The sequence below is a fragment of the Carettochelys insculpta genome, chromosome 6 (assembly GCF_033958435.1).
Source record: "Carettochelys insculpta isolate YL-2023 chromosome 6, ASM3395843v1, whole genome shotgun sequence".
Classification (NCBI taxonomy): domain Eukaryota; kingdom Metazoa; phylum Chordata; order Testudines; family Carettochelyidae; genus Carettochelys; species Carettochelys insculpta.
Genome location: NC_134142.1, coordinates 65,535,236 through 65,547,595, shown reverse-complemented (window position 1 = coordinate 65,547,595; position 12,360 = coordinate 65,535,236). Strand labels below are relative to the sequence as shown.

At 44.1% G+C, this 12,360-nt stretch overlaps 1 protein-coding gene across 3 annotated transcripts in view; it reads right to left on the bottom strand.

The window, feature by feature from the left end:
* Positions 1-230: 230 nt before the first annotated feature.
* The window catches only part of DPF3 (double PHD fingers 3), a 215,845-nt gene continuing 203,715 nt past the window's right edge, over positions 231-12,360 (bottom strand). For 2 of the 3 annotated variants that reach the window (XM_074997133.1, XM_074997132.1), the window contains 3 exons: positions 9,308-9,420; positions 7,142-7,223; positions 231-3,679 (listed from right to left, as the gene is read on the bottom strand). In XM_074997133.1, coding sequence (XP_074853234.1) covers positions 3,609-3,679; positions 7,142-7,223; positions 9,308-9,420 — 266 coding nt within the window. In that variant the 3' untranslated portion in view covers positions 231-3,608. Of the gene's footprint in view, positions 3,680-7,141; positions 7,224-9,306; positions 9,421-12,360 lie in introns of those variants that run through there. The other variant, XR_012645960.1, reaches the window with a different exon arrangement.

Genomic DNA, 12,360 nt, shown 5'->3' with positions numbered 1-12,360 from the left:
CGGGATGCAAATTTTCTGGGTCCTTATAGGGACTCTTTTGCATACTTGGCTTAATCTAATTCTTGACCCCTCCTCCCCCCTCGCCGCCCCTCTACTCTCTGATTTGCTCACATTGATCATTTTTTTTCTGATTTGTCAACTTTGATTACTATTTTTGGTTCTCCGTGCCTTAAATATTGAGTCTGTTCTGGTCTGGCTATGGTCTGAAGAAGTGGGTCTGTCCCACGAAAGCTCATCACCTAATAAATTATTTTTAGTATTTAAAGTGTTATTTTATTGCTTTTTTGTTTTGATAGTATGTATACTAGCATGGCTTTTGCTCTGTTACTATCAACATGCAAGGCACGATATTTATTCCGTGTGCAAAATGTTACTTCCAGCCATGAAAAAGAGAGGGCTGATGACAGGATCCCGAAAATGTTTTTCCTTTACACTAGATTGTGGAGTGATTGAATCACAGATATGTCAAGCTGGAAGAGACCCCAACAGGTCACCAAGTCCAGCCGCTGTCCTGAGGCAGCATCAAGTAACAACAGATCATCCCTGAAACTTCTAGAGATGAGGATTCCACACACTTCCTTGGAACGTATTTCAGAGCTTAAATATTCTTACACGGTAGAAGACCTTTTATCCAGCAGGCATGTCACCAGCCAGCAAGTTCAACAAACTGGCATTTCTGATCTTCACACAAAGTCCGCTTTATAGAGTGGCTGGTGCAGGCAGCAATTTCCTCCTCCCTGTCTTTCCCCAGCATGCCAGACAAAAGGGCTTTTACTGTAGTTAGAAATGGTTTCTAGTATCTAACCTAAATCTGCATTGCTACACATCAAGACCATTATTTTTTGTCCTACATTTAGGCTACGTCTACATGAGCCCCAAACTTCGAAATGGCCACGCAAATGGCCATTGCGAAGTTTACAAATGAAGCGCCGAAATGCATATTCAGCGCTTCATTAGCATGCGGGCGGCCGCAGCGCTTCGAAATTGACGCGGCTTGCCGCCGCGCGTCTCGTCCAGACGGGGCTCCTTTTCGAAAGGACCCCGCCTACTTCGAAGTCCCCTTATTCCCATCACTCCTTTTAATACCTTCCAAGATGCTAGTAGCCTTTTGTTTGCAACTACATCACACTGGTTCATATTCAATTCGTTATGCACTATAGTCCCCCCTTTCCTTTTTAGCCGTACTTCCACCTAGCCAGTTCTTTGCTGCTTTGTGGTGTGCATTTGATTTTCACTTCCAAAGTAAAGTACTTAGCACTTGTCTTAACTGAATTTCCTCTTGGTGATTTCAGACAAACTCTCTAATTTGTCAAGGCTGTTTTGCATTCCAATTGCATAGAATCATAGGGCTGGAAGGGACCTCAGGAGGTCATCTAGGAGGTCCTAAGTACTTGCCAAGTACTTCCTCCTCAGTACTTGCAACCCCTCCCAAATTCATGCCAGACACAGATTTTATGAGCACACTCTCCACTTCATTATCCCGGTCATTAAGAAAAACATTGATTAGTACCAGCTTCAGGACAGGACTAGATCTGCCCCTCCCTCCCAATGGCAGCAAACATTGATAACCACTTGTTGATTTCAGCATTTCCACCTCTCATGCACCCACTTCATAGTAATATACTCTAGACCACATTTTCCTTGGTTACCTATGGCAATGTCAGGGCTTCCAAAATCCCCTTACTGTAGATTATTCCTTTACAGAAATGAGAATAGCAGAAGACAGTATGCCCAATGGTTAGAACAGCTGGTTGTGGATCAGGGCTCACGATTTCTATTCCCTTCTTTTTCATTGTATGCCGGTGGGCAAGACACAGGATAATTTTCCTGTGCCTTTGCCAAATGGCTACAGAACAACAGTAAAAGCTGGGCTATCCAGAATTTGGATAACCAGCATGTGACTGGCAGCTGTGGGGCTGGCTGTCCAGCCAGGGCCAGGACAGCCAGGGCCAGAGTTGGTGGCCAGCAGCAGCAGCAGCAGCAGTGAGACTGGTGGAGCAGAGGCAGTGGGCTCCCTCCAATATCCGGTACACTTTATATCTGGCACCCCTAGCTCCTCAGGAGTACCAGATAATAAAGCTTCTACTGTATTACAGAATAGGTATTGTGCAGATTAAATAGTTAATGTTTTTAAAGCACTTTGAAGTTGTACAGCTCCATGCAAGAATTATTCTTGAGTGGAATATATTTGCATATTGCCTAAGAATAAGGATGTGATGCAGGGAGCTAGGGGTTGTGGGAACATCTTAATGTAAGAGAGGTGGAGGATTTGAAATAGTGCCTGGAGTTTAGACATAGTCTTAGTGTCTTTATCTACTTGCAGAGGCATCCTGATACTCTCTTTCTTGCAGGGAAGCTTTTAAATCTGTTTATGAACAGATTTTATATATCACACCCAAGAGAGGACAATTCTTGTATATTTAATAGAATCGGGAGTAGCATATCTGCAACCGTACAAATCATAATTTTTAAAAAGAGCCCTTCCTTTGTTCACCCCTTAGAGTACTGCAATGGATGATTGCTTACAAAATCCTTAGTTTCCATTGATGCTTTCGGTTTGTTGTTATTGTTCACACTTCTCCAGTTCACTTAGTGGGGACAGTGACGCTACAGGGAACAAAGTGATACTTACTGGTTCTGAGACATGAGCTCAAGGCTATTTTGGTTGGGTAAGCTACACAGCAACGGACTGTTTAAATAAAGGGAAGCTACATTTATTTAAATTTTAAAACTACCATGGCAATCTTTCTTTTCAGGTTCTGTAAACCATTACCCCTCACCTCTTCTAAAATAAAAAACAGCCTTTTGGATCTGAACTATATAACACCACTTTAAGATGTTCTCCCTAAACATTAAAAGAAATTGGAAAGGGGTGGAATATATATATATATAAAAAACCACTCTTCCCCGAAAGACAAATATGTACATATTTTCTTTCATTTACACTAAAATCTAATTTCTAATATCAGTAAAAATCAAAGAGTTTGATGATCCAGAAGATAAATGGTCACCCCGAGAATTTTTCACCAGTTCCTGTTTCAGTGGCCATATGTTCAAATTATTCATGACTCAGGAGAAAGCAAGCTACCACAACCTTCGAAGCCTTCCTGGACCTACCTAATGTTGCAGTAAAGCAGTTTTCAGTCAAGCCAGTGAGGAGCAAAAATTCTCAACATCCCAACCAAAGCATCTCATCAGTTGTGTTTTGGGAACTATGTTGCTATATTTTTCTTTACAAAGAAGACCAAATGCAAAAGCACAAGGGTGAACAAAATTGACTCCTCAGCATCAGAATAAGAACTCCCCCATGAACATAATGCATGTGAGCCTATTACAACACAGCATCAACCATGCACAGCAGTGAATAGAATCCATTTGGAGCATTAAAGGAGAACATGTTTCTTCTAGCGAACTCAGGAGGTACTTCATTAGTGATATCTACTCTTAGACAATAAATACCATTGTTATCTCTTCTTATACATGAGCGTCCATTCTCGTTCCTGTGTGCGTGTGTGCGTGCGCATGTGTGTGTCTTTGTGTTCTGATAGGGAACTGTGCACGGGTGCCACAATTCCAGAAGCAAATTGTGTCTTGATCCCTGGAGCTCCTTATGCTTGAAAACCAAAAGCTGATGCTCGCTCTTGGAGTAGTTCCCGGCACAAATGACAACTCCAGCTCCCTGTAAATCAATAACAGTCAATCTCACATGTATATTGTTAACTCTGAACACTCATACTGATGGCTTCAGTGGGACTGCAGGTGTGTCCCCAAAATGGAATTCCCAATATATTTCTGAATCAAGTACAGCGTTGTTCCTTTCCCACTGATGTTGTTCACTTAGGCGATGGCTACACTATAGTTGCTATTTCAGGATATCAACACTAAACGGCTGTTTCAAGCACAGTGTTTTCTTTCTGCTACCCCTCATCATGCAAGGAGTAGGGTAAACTTCAAAAGAGCTGCCTATTTCAAACTTCGGTGCTGTGTGGACGGCACTAAGTTTGGAAAAAAATTACACAATTAGGAACACGAACTATACTGCCCTGAGCTCAAGAATTTGTTGCTATAGAGCAACAATTCTTGGGGATCCATTTACCCTGTGCTGTGGAGTCCTGAAAGTGAGCTGACCACCCTTCTATGGATTCATCTATGAGGATGGCCCTTGCGGTACATGAATCCTTGTGGGAGATGAATGCAAAAAGGTAAAACCCTGTTCTGTTGAATTTGTTAGGAATCAACTAAATTTCCCCAGGAATAGAAAGGATTGAACTTCCTGCTTCAAGAAACCCTGGTAAGAAGAGCCCTTGAAAAGGGACAGAGAGAAGGAGAAGGATTTAAATGGGATGGTGTATGCTGATGAAAATATTTCCAGCACTCATCTGTCTCATGTGATGAGCTCCCAGGAAGGTGTGAAATGGGAGAGAGAATCCCCGTAAGTGGATGGAAGACAGAATGGTACAATGCAGAATGGCCACTTGGATGAAGTTGGTGACTAGGAGGCAGCTGCAGAATACTGCTTATGGAAGGCAGGACTACACACGGTGGGGTGGGGAGAGTAGGGGAAGGGGTCAGTTGCACAGGGGCCTGGTGTTTCATAAAGGCCCAGAGCTACTTCAGCAGCAGCAGCAGCTACAGCTCCAGGCTGCTTGGAAATACCGCAGCAGCACAGTTCCACCGCTCCTTGTGGCTCTGAGGGAGGGAGGGCCTGGTGCCACAGTCTAAGCCAGCCCTGCTCATATGAGGACGTTCCATCACTGTAGCATGAGCAGTGCTAATGGCTGACTGTCCTTGGCCCCTCCCCTTCTAAGGCACAGAGCTGAACCCCCTCCCACCTTGTTTTGGAGTCCACCCTGGCTGTCAGCCCCACTGACGGTAGGCAAAATACTGTACTGAGTGAAAGTATTGGACTCTCTGTGACTTGTAATATTTCTGGTTTTGTTCTTGTTGCTGTGATGTAAATCTCTGTGGATTGAAGGGTCTTTGTGAATCTGCAGAGACTCAACTGTCTCACTGCTGAAAGGTCTGGACCCTTCAAAGGAAGATCTAGAGTATTCTGCTCTTCACTAGGCAAACAAGAGGTCTGCAGCCATGAACCTCAATATATATATATATATATATATGTGTGTGTGTGTGTGTGTATGTGTATATTTATATATATATATATGTAGCTGCAGCCACAGAGTGAAAGGCTTGTCTCAGCCACAGTGAGAGAACCTTGCAAAGGATACTGTGGCAATCATCTCGCTTTCTGAAATAAGGCTATGAAATTGGTCCTTCTGGTCCTGTAGTAGATGGTCAATAAGATATGGAAGTTTGGTGTAACTGATGGTGTTGTACTTCACCAACAAGACAACCCTAAATTGTAACACAGCTGAACAATAGCTCTTGCATCCAGAAAGCCACAGGTATTTGGACTCTTTTATCATGAGAAGTAGATCTCACCCACTGTTTCTGTTCCTTTCACTGATTGTGTTCACCACCAGAAAGCTGTTAGATACTGAAGAGAAGAGGGCACCATTAACGGACAAGGAAATTTTGCCATGAGACACAATATAGAGAACATCCACAACTGAGTGCTGGAGGTTCTGTATTTCTCGGAAGGAAATTTATAAAGTGTTGGCCACCCCCTTCATCAGATATTGAAAAAATATGATAATTCATATTGAAATGTGAAGGGAGCAAAACTGTTTCATCTGGAGATGAAGAGGATTTATTGGAGAGCGTCTCAGTCCTCCGAGGAGCAGGAACCTGAGGTTGGGCTCCCTGGGTACTGATGGCTGCTCCTCTTGACAGACCCTTATACATAAGAACTTTCTATAAAATTCCTCACCATAGGTTCCAGAATGCACAATGTGACAGAGCAAATGGAAAAGGAAGCGGATTCCAGGGGTGTTCCTGCTAGGAATGGTGGCATAAGTGATGACTCCTTTTGAAGTCTCACTGTCAGGATACACCATTGGGGTGGGAAGTATAAATAGGAAGCTGGTTGAATCTTAGACAGTGATGTCGGATACTGAAGATCTGTCATCACTTGTGTCTGATGCAGGGGCAAGGAAAGTCAGCACTAGGGGTCATTCATTGGCATTTGAGGCAATACTGTTGCCCAAGATTTTGTGGGAGGGTGCTGCAGTACTGGCAGGTACTTTAGTATTGGTAGGAAGACCCTCAGCTTCTCAGGAGAAGAGACTGAAGCCTGTGTCATGCAGTGGTCCTCAGGGGAGAGGAATGAGATAAGTACCAGTAACACAGGGCAAAACTTGAATGGGCCACGAGACCCTCTAACTCAGTGGAGGCCACTAGAATGTCCAGTACTGAGTGGCCGGTCTGGCAGGGTTTGGCCCAAAGCTCAGAGAGGTGAGAACAGGCTGAGGGTGGGAGAGGCTGTAATGATGGCCAAGAAAAAAGAGAAGGGAGGAACCCCTCCCTACAAAGGCACAAATGTGGGCAGGAGAAAAAGAAACAGAGCGCTGAAAATAAGAGAAAAGGAGAATGGGTAGCTGAAAGATTAATGTAGTAACCAGCACAATACTCCATTGAGAAGGGACTGGAACAGCAACAGGGCTGCCTCTTCCTATGGATCCTTGGTCTGGAGCACCTAGATGAGTGGTCTGCAGGCACAGACCTACTGATATGGCTGACAAATAAATGATCTCTCATTGATAATGTGGCACACCTGTAGGAAGAATAACTTGGAGAAGAAAATAACATGCAGGTGAGAAGTGTGGTTTTCAAAAGGCAATGCCACTGAAAATGCTTTCTCCCTTGAAATGCAGCATGGGTCAGGAAGGACAGCCTATGCCCCATATGTCTCCAGAAAAGGGGTATTGTAAATTCCCCAAAGTTACGCAGTGCCTAGACCCACCAAACTATCAGCCCTCACCCCTACTAGACAGGAGACATCTTCTCCCAGTAAGGACTCTTTCTGTGCTTCTAAATGGTCTCTTGTAGTCCTTCAAGACTGGGTCCTTGATATGCCTCCCTGGCAACCAGCTGCCAGCAATTGCAAAGGTGTCTGCCTCATTAATCCGAGTCTGGTTCCCATGGCCTTCACCCACCTTTCCCAAGGCCACCTTCTGAATTTCCACCCTCCTCCCTAAAGGCCTTTCCATGGCTTTCAGTGTAGACTTCCAGTATAAATTACCTTCTGGGGGCTCAGACACTGGTGGGTTCAGGCAATACATGTGATATCCACGGTCACAGTCATCACAGAAGAGCAGCTGGTCCTGAAGCAGGATCATTGAGGGGGCAAGGGAAAGGAAAGAGAATGCAGATTAGCCTATTACCAAGGTAGGAACACAAGCATATGTAAGTCAGTAGAACCCATTTTTTGAACATGGCTTAACAATAAGGATATAGGGAACATGAATAGATTTACAAAACATCAAATTTCTGTTTCCAGGACGTACCATCATACTCTCCTCACTTTACCACAACAAGCCCTCCTGCCCATCTCTGAGTGGTGTAAGACAACTTGTGTTTCTAATCAAGAAATTACCCTTTGAGCCAGGACTCCACCACCAAGATCAGATAAACAGAGAGACATTTGTCTCTAGACCACATCTATAGATGAGATTGTATTTCCCACTTCATTATACCCTCATAGACTTTAAAGACAGAATGGACAATTATGGTCAGGTAGTCTCACTTCCAGCACATCACAGACCGCAGAACTTCACCCTCCCACACCTGTAATAGACCCATACTAGGTCACAGAGAATTCACCATTTACTCTAAGTCAAACCAGTAAGTGAACCTGTGCCTCAGCTGCAGAGGAAGATAAAAAAAGGGGTGTCTCCCAACAAGACTCACAGAGAAAGTCCTTCCAAACCCCAGATATGAAGATCAGTTACTCCCTCATCATGTGGGCAAGATCTACCAACCTACTGTAGTATCAGAGAGCCCTCCCATCTACCTGGAGGTATTAAATACTAGCAGCTGCAGGTGGGACACACGTAAATGTAGGCAGCCTCGTTATATCTCTTCCTAGATAAACTTATCAAGTTTGGTCTTGAATCCAGCTGGGTTTTTGCCCCCCGCTCTACCCGTCAGAAGGCTGTTCTAGAAATTTATTTATAACTCCTATCCCTCCCTGGTATTTATCCCTCTAGTTTAGTTGTGGTGTGTAATCATATCTCCACTCGGCCTTCATTTGCTTAGGCTAAACAAGCCACAATTTTTAAGTCTCCTGTCAAAACATAGGTTCTCCCGTCCTCTAATCATCCCTGATGTTACCTAGTACAGAGCCTCCTCTCTTGCCAGGACACTTTCACTTTACAACCTGGACAGAACAAATTCGGCACAGTTCAGCAGGTCAGCTGCTGGATCACATGGAAACGAGCTGTTCCTATCAGGAGGACTGTAGCACTTCACCTTGTCACAATAAAAAACATGTTTGAATGGGTAGTCCAGGGTGCGGTGGGGCAACAGCTTCTATGGGTCCTTGAGCAAGGTGCTGCGGGGGACCTGGCTCCCTGCCCCTGGAAAGAGTGGGGCCTCAGGCAGAAGGAGCATGGCTAGGGCATCCAGCCCTCAGTGCCACCCAGAGCACGGCACTGCCCCCAACAGACCTCAGAGTCATGCAAAGTGGTGCTCCAGCAGTGACTTAAACGGTCCAGGGCTCTGGACACCTTTGAATTACCAGGGCCCAGGGCAACAGTTCCCTTTGCTCCCCCACTCCTGTTGGCAGGCCTGAGTGATACCCATATGCCGCATCAACAACTCCCCCGCCTTTGCTTTTTAACAGAATGCACCTGCATGCTTTAATTTTTCTGATTTCTGCTAAAATAAAACCCAAAGAGCTGCTTGAAGTTTCTCTTGCTGTGGAGAAAAGGACATTAACTAGGTGATCAATAAAAAGCCCCTTGCAACCCAAATATTTCCAGGGTTTGGGGTTTTATCATAAAGATTGAAGTTCTAGTAAGACATGGGGGGCTAGTAATAAGATCTACCATCTCTAGACCACCCCCCATTCAAATCCAGCCCAGATCACAGACGTTTAATGACCGATGGGACACTGGGTTTGTGGCCTCAGGCCAGTTCTATAGGACAAGTGCCCACATCACAACTCTCATCTTAAGTGGCCTTAGACGGCAACCAGGGTAGTCTCAGGCAAGAGAAATGATGAAATGAGTCATTGAGACTGGACTAGAGAGGTTCTTTGCAAGTCAGGGCTAATTTGCACTGAAGGAGTGAGACCTTGCTGCTGCCGCTGTTTCAGTGTTGTGGTGAAACAGGGGACTGTGTTCCAGGGCAGTCGTTTCAGTAGCTTTCACCAGCACTAAACTGCATGAAAAATAAACAAACTCACATCATTTTCCGAGGTCCCACAGAGGCTGCAGGATTTGCACTCAATGCATTGCCACTTGTAGGTTTTTACAGCTTCAGTCATGTTTGTGGTGAATTGCAGGCAGGTCGGATGTCCTGAAGAAAATGGGAGAGGAGTGTCATTAATAAGGTTTTACTCTTTGCATTACGTGCTATTAAATTTGGGGACAAAATGCACATGGACATGGACTGATCACAACATGGGCTGCAGCTAACAGATACCAAAGAGGAAAGCAGGCATTAACTCTTTCGCTGCTGGGCACAAATAAAAAGTAGAATCACCCCAGCCCACTTCCCCATTGGCAAAGCAGTTTTGTTCAGAGCTCTTAAAAACGTTTTTAAAAAGAAAAGAAATCAGAAGCTCGCACTTCTAGAAAGAACTCATCCTTTTTCATAGGAATTTGAACTATGTTTTAATTGCCAGTTAATTCAGCCTGATTGAATTTGGTTGAAATGAGATTTTTTTCTCTCTCTCTTTTTGAAGCTTCCCTTCCCACTGTCCAAAGGTCCATAAATAAAGGAATGATTCTGTAAACTTTGCTTTTGTGGGATCACCAGGGTCTGGAAATCGGGGGGCGGGGGGAGAGACAGCCTGAAGGGGATGGGTTTTTTTAAGAGCTCTGTGATACTCAGTTTGGTTGGCACAGTAGAACCCAAATTGCACAGCTAACCTTCCAGGATTAAAAAAAAAAAAAACAAGAACAAAAAGCCAACAGCTCCCCCAAACAAACTAAACAAAAGGAATCAATACAGGAAAGCTAGCAAAACAGTCACATCTATTTGGGAAGGACAGATTGCCAGAGCGACAACCCCAACCCCTACATGCGTGTCAGCTCCAGCTTTGTGAAACAGCAGTACCACGGTACCAGGGCCAGCAATGGGCTTTCTTGGAGGGGGAAATATAAACAAACGAGAAAACCATGGTAGGGTGAGTGTTCCTTCTGCAAAACAGAACAAGAAAAAAAAACCCACACACCACTGAGATGCAGTATTGTATGCCAAGCTCAACATTCAAGGTTGAAACTGTCTTTTGGTCACCTGGAGTTACATATTGTCTTCATTCTCAGAAAACAATGCATTTTATACCTCTCCATGGTACATGCAAGCATCAATATTGTATGCTGCAAGAGGAAAAGTGGTATATAAAGGAAGTATGTGTGGGTGTACATAAGACACACACACTGAGTATAGTTTTAGTTCATCTGCAGGCAAATTGTACAAATACACAATGGCTTGTCTCTTGCACACCTGCTATTATTGGACAGCTACCAGGAAGCCCCAGGGGAAAGAGCCTTTTAACTTCATTGTTGTAGGAATATTTTTTACTAAGGTGGCCAGAGTAGAAAAGTGAGAGATATTTTGTAAAGAATTTGAGATCTGTCATTCTGCAATGTTTATAAATGTGGATGTGGGAATGTTCCTTTCACTAGAAAATCCCTCAGAAATGTTTCTCTCTTTCTGTTGTACGGTTCCCTCATTATTATACAATATTTGGAAGGTTATATTGTCTATCACAGGCAGCTACACAAATGGCTCCTGAGAATGCCTGGCTAAGCCAATAACACTGATAGAGGATAGCCCTATTTTACAAATCAATAATTATACAGTCTCCATTTGCAGTAGGATTCTGGTTATGCTTGTGTGGGATCAGCATGAGAACTAAGGACTTCTAGTGGTAAAATTCATGCTCATAGATTAAAAAAGAGCAGAACGGAACGGGGAAGAAATATTAAAGGAAGGAGAAATCAATGTCGAAGTCTGTTATTCTTTTAAGAGCTAGAATAAGCAATCTCATGGAGAGTACTAGCAGGCCCAGACCAAAACCCTGGCTGAGAAGAATCCCAAGCTTTGGAGCGTTTGAAATCCAAATTTTGTAAATAGAACCTATTGCATCAATCCAAAACCAAGGATCTGCACATCCTAAACTATGAGCTATCCAGACCCAGATTTTGTGACCTGAGCCCCTCTCTAACTGAGAGTGACTTGAGGGGTTATTGCTGAGATGGAGCTTCCAGAACCTGACATGACACTTGGTTGGACCTTCAGGGTGAACTCCTGGAAGAAACAGAAGTTCATTTCGGTGTCAGTGATCTGAACAAGCACACCACACGACGTAAGAGCAGAGTTCATTGCAACAGCAACTAATCGATGTCTACAAAGGCTGCACGCTGCTGGGATATATCAAACAAACCCACTCAGCCAGGAACCCCATGCACTAATCACAGAGTTATCAGCTTTAGTCACACACGAAATCAGCACCGGGAGGAATGGAATGAAATTTAAGGACAAGTAAATGAAGGCTGAGTACACGCACATGCACACACAAACTCTAAATTATCTGTTACTCTTCATCACATCTCCATTCTGCCTGGCACGCCGACCCCTAACCCAGGAATCATTCCCAAGAATCATGCCCCACACATCCAGACTGCTTCCAAATCTTTCCACTTCTTTTGCTATAATGGTTTTAGAATCCTGGTTTTCATTGTCTGGACAAAAAACCTCTGACCCAGGCCCTCTTTATCACATATCTGTCCACTGCTCCTCTGCAGCTTTCCTGACACCAACATCACCTTCGTCCAGTCCATACATAACACAGCTGCTAAATACAGGCTTCTTACCTTTATCCTCTTCCCTTTTTTGAATCCTTCTAATGGCTTCCTCACTTACACCACGTAACGTTCAAATTTCTTGTTCCAGCCTCCCTGGCCCTGCACAGCTTTACTCCCCTTTCCTTCTCTATGTCTAGATTTTATTGTGCCACCCCAGCCATATTCTGCTTTGCCAATGAGGTCAGACAAGGCCACCAACTTTTCTACTCCTCCCATCTAATAATCTTGGCAGTTTCTTAGATGCCGCTCCTCACCCAGTGAATGACCTCCCTGAACAGATCCATCCCTCTCCTGCTGCCACATGGCCTACAAGAAATCAGCTACTTTAAGATGGTTAGGTTGAGTTGGGGTAATAGAGATAAAGAAAGTTGTAAAATATTTCCTATCCACCAGATCTACTACCAGTGCCAGTCTGGCTGAATTT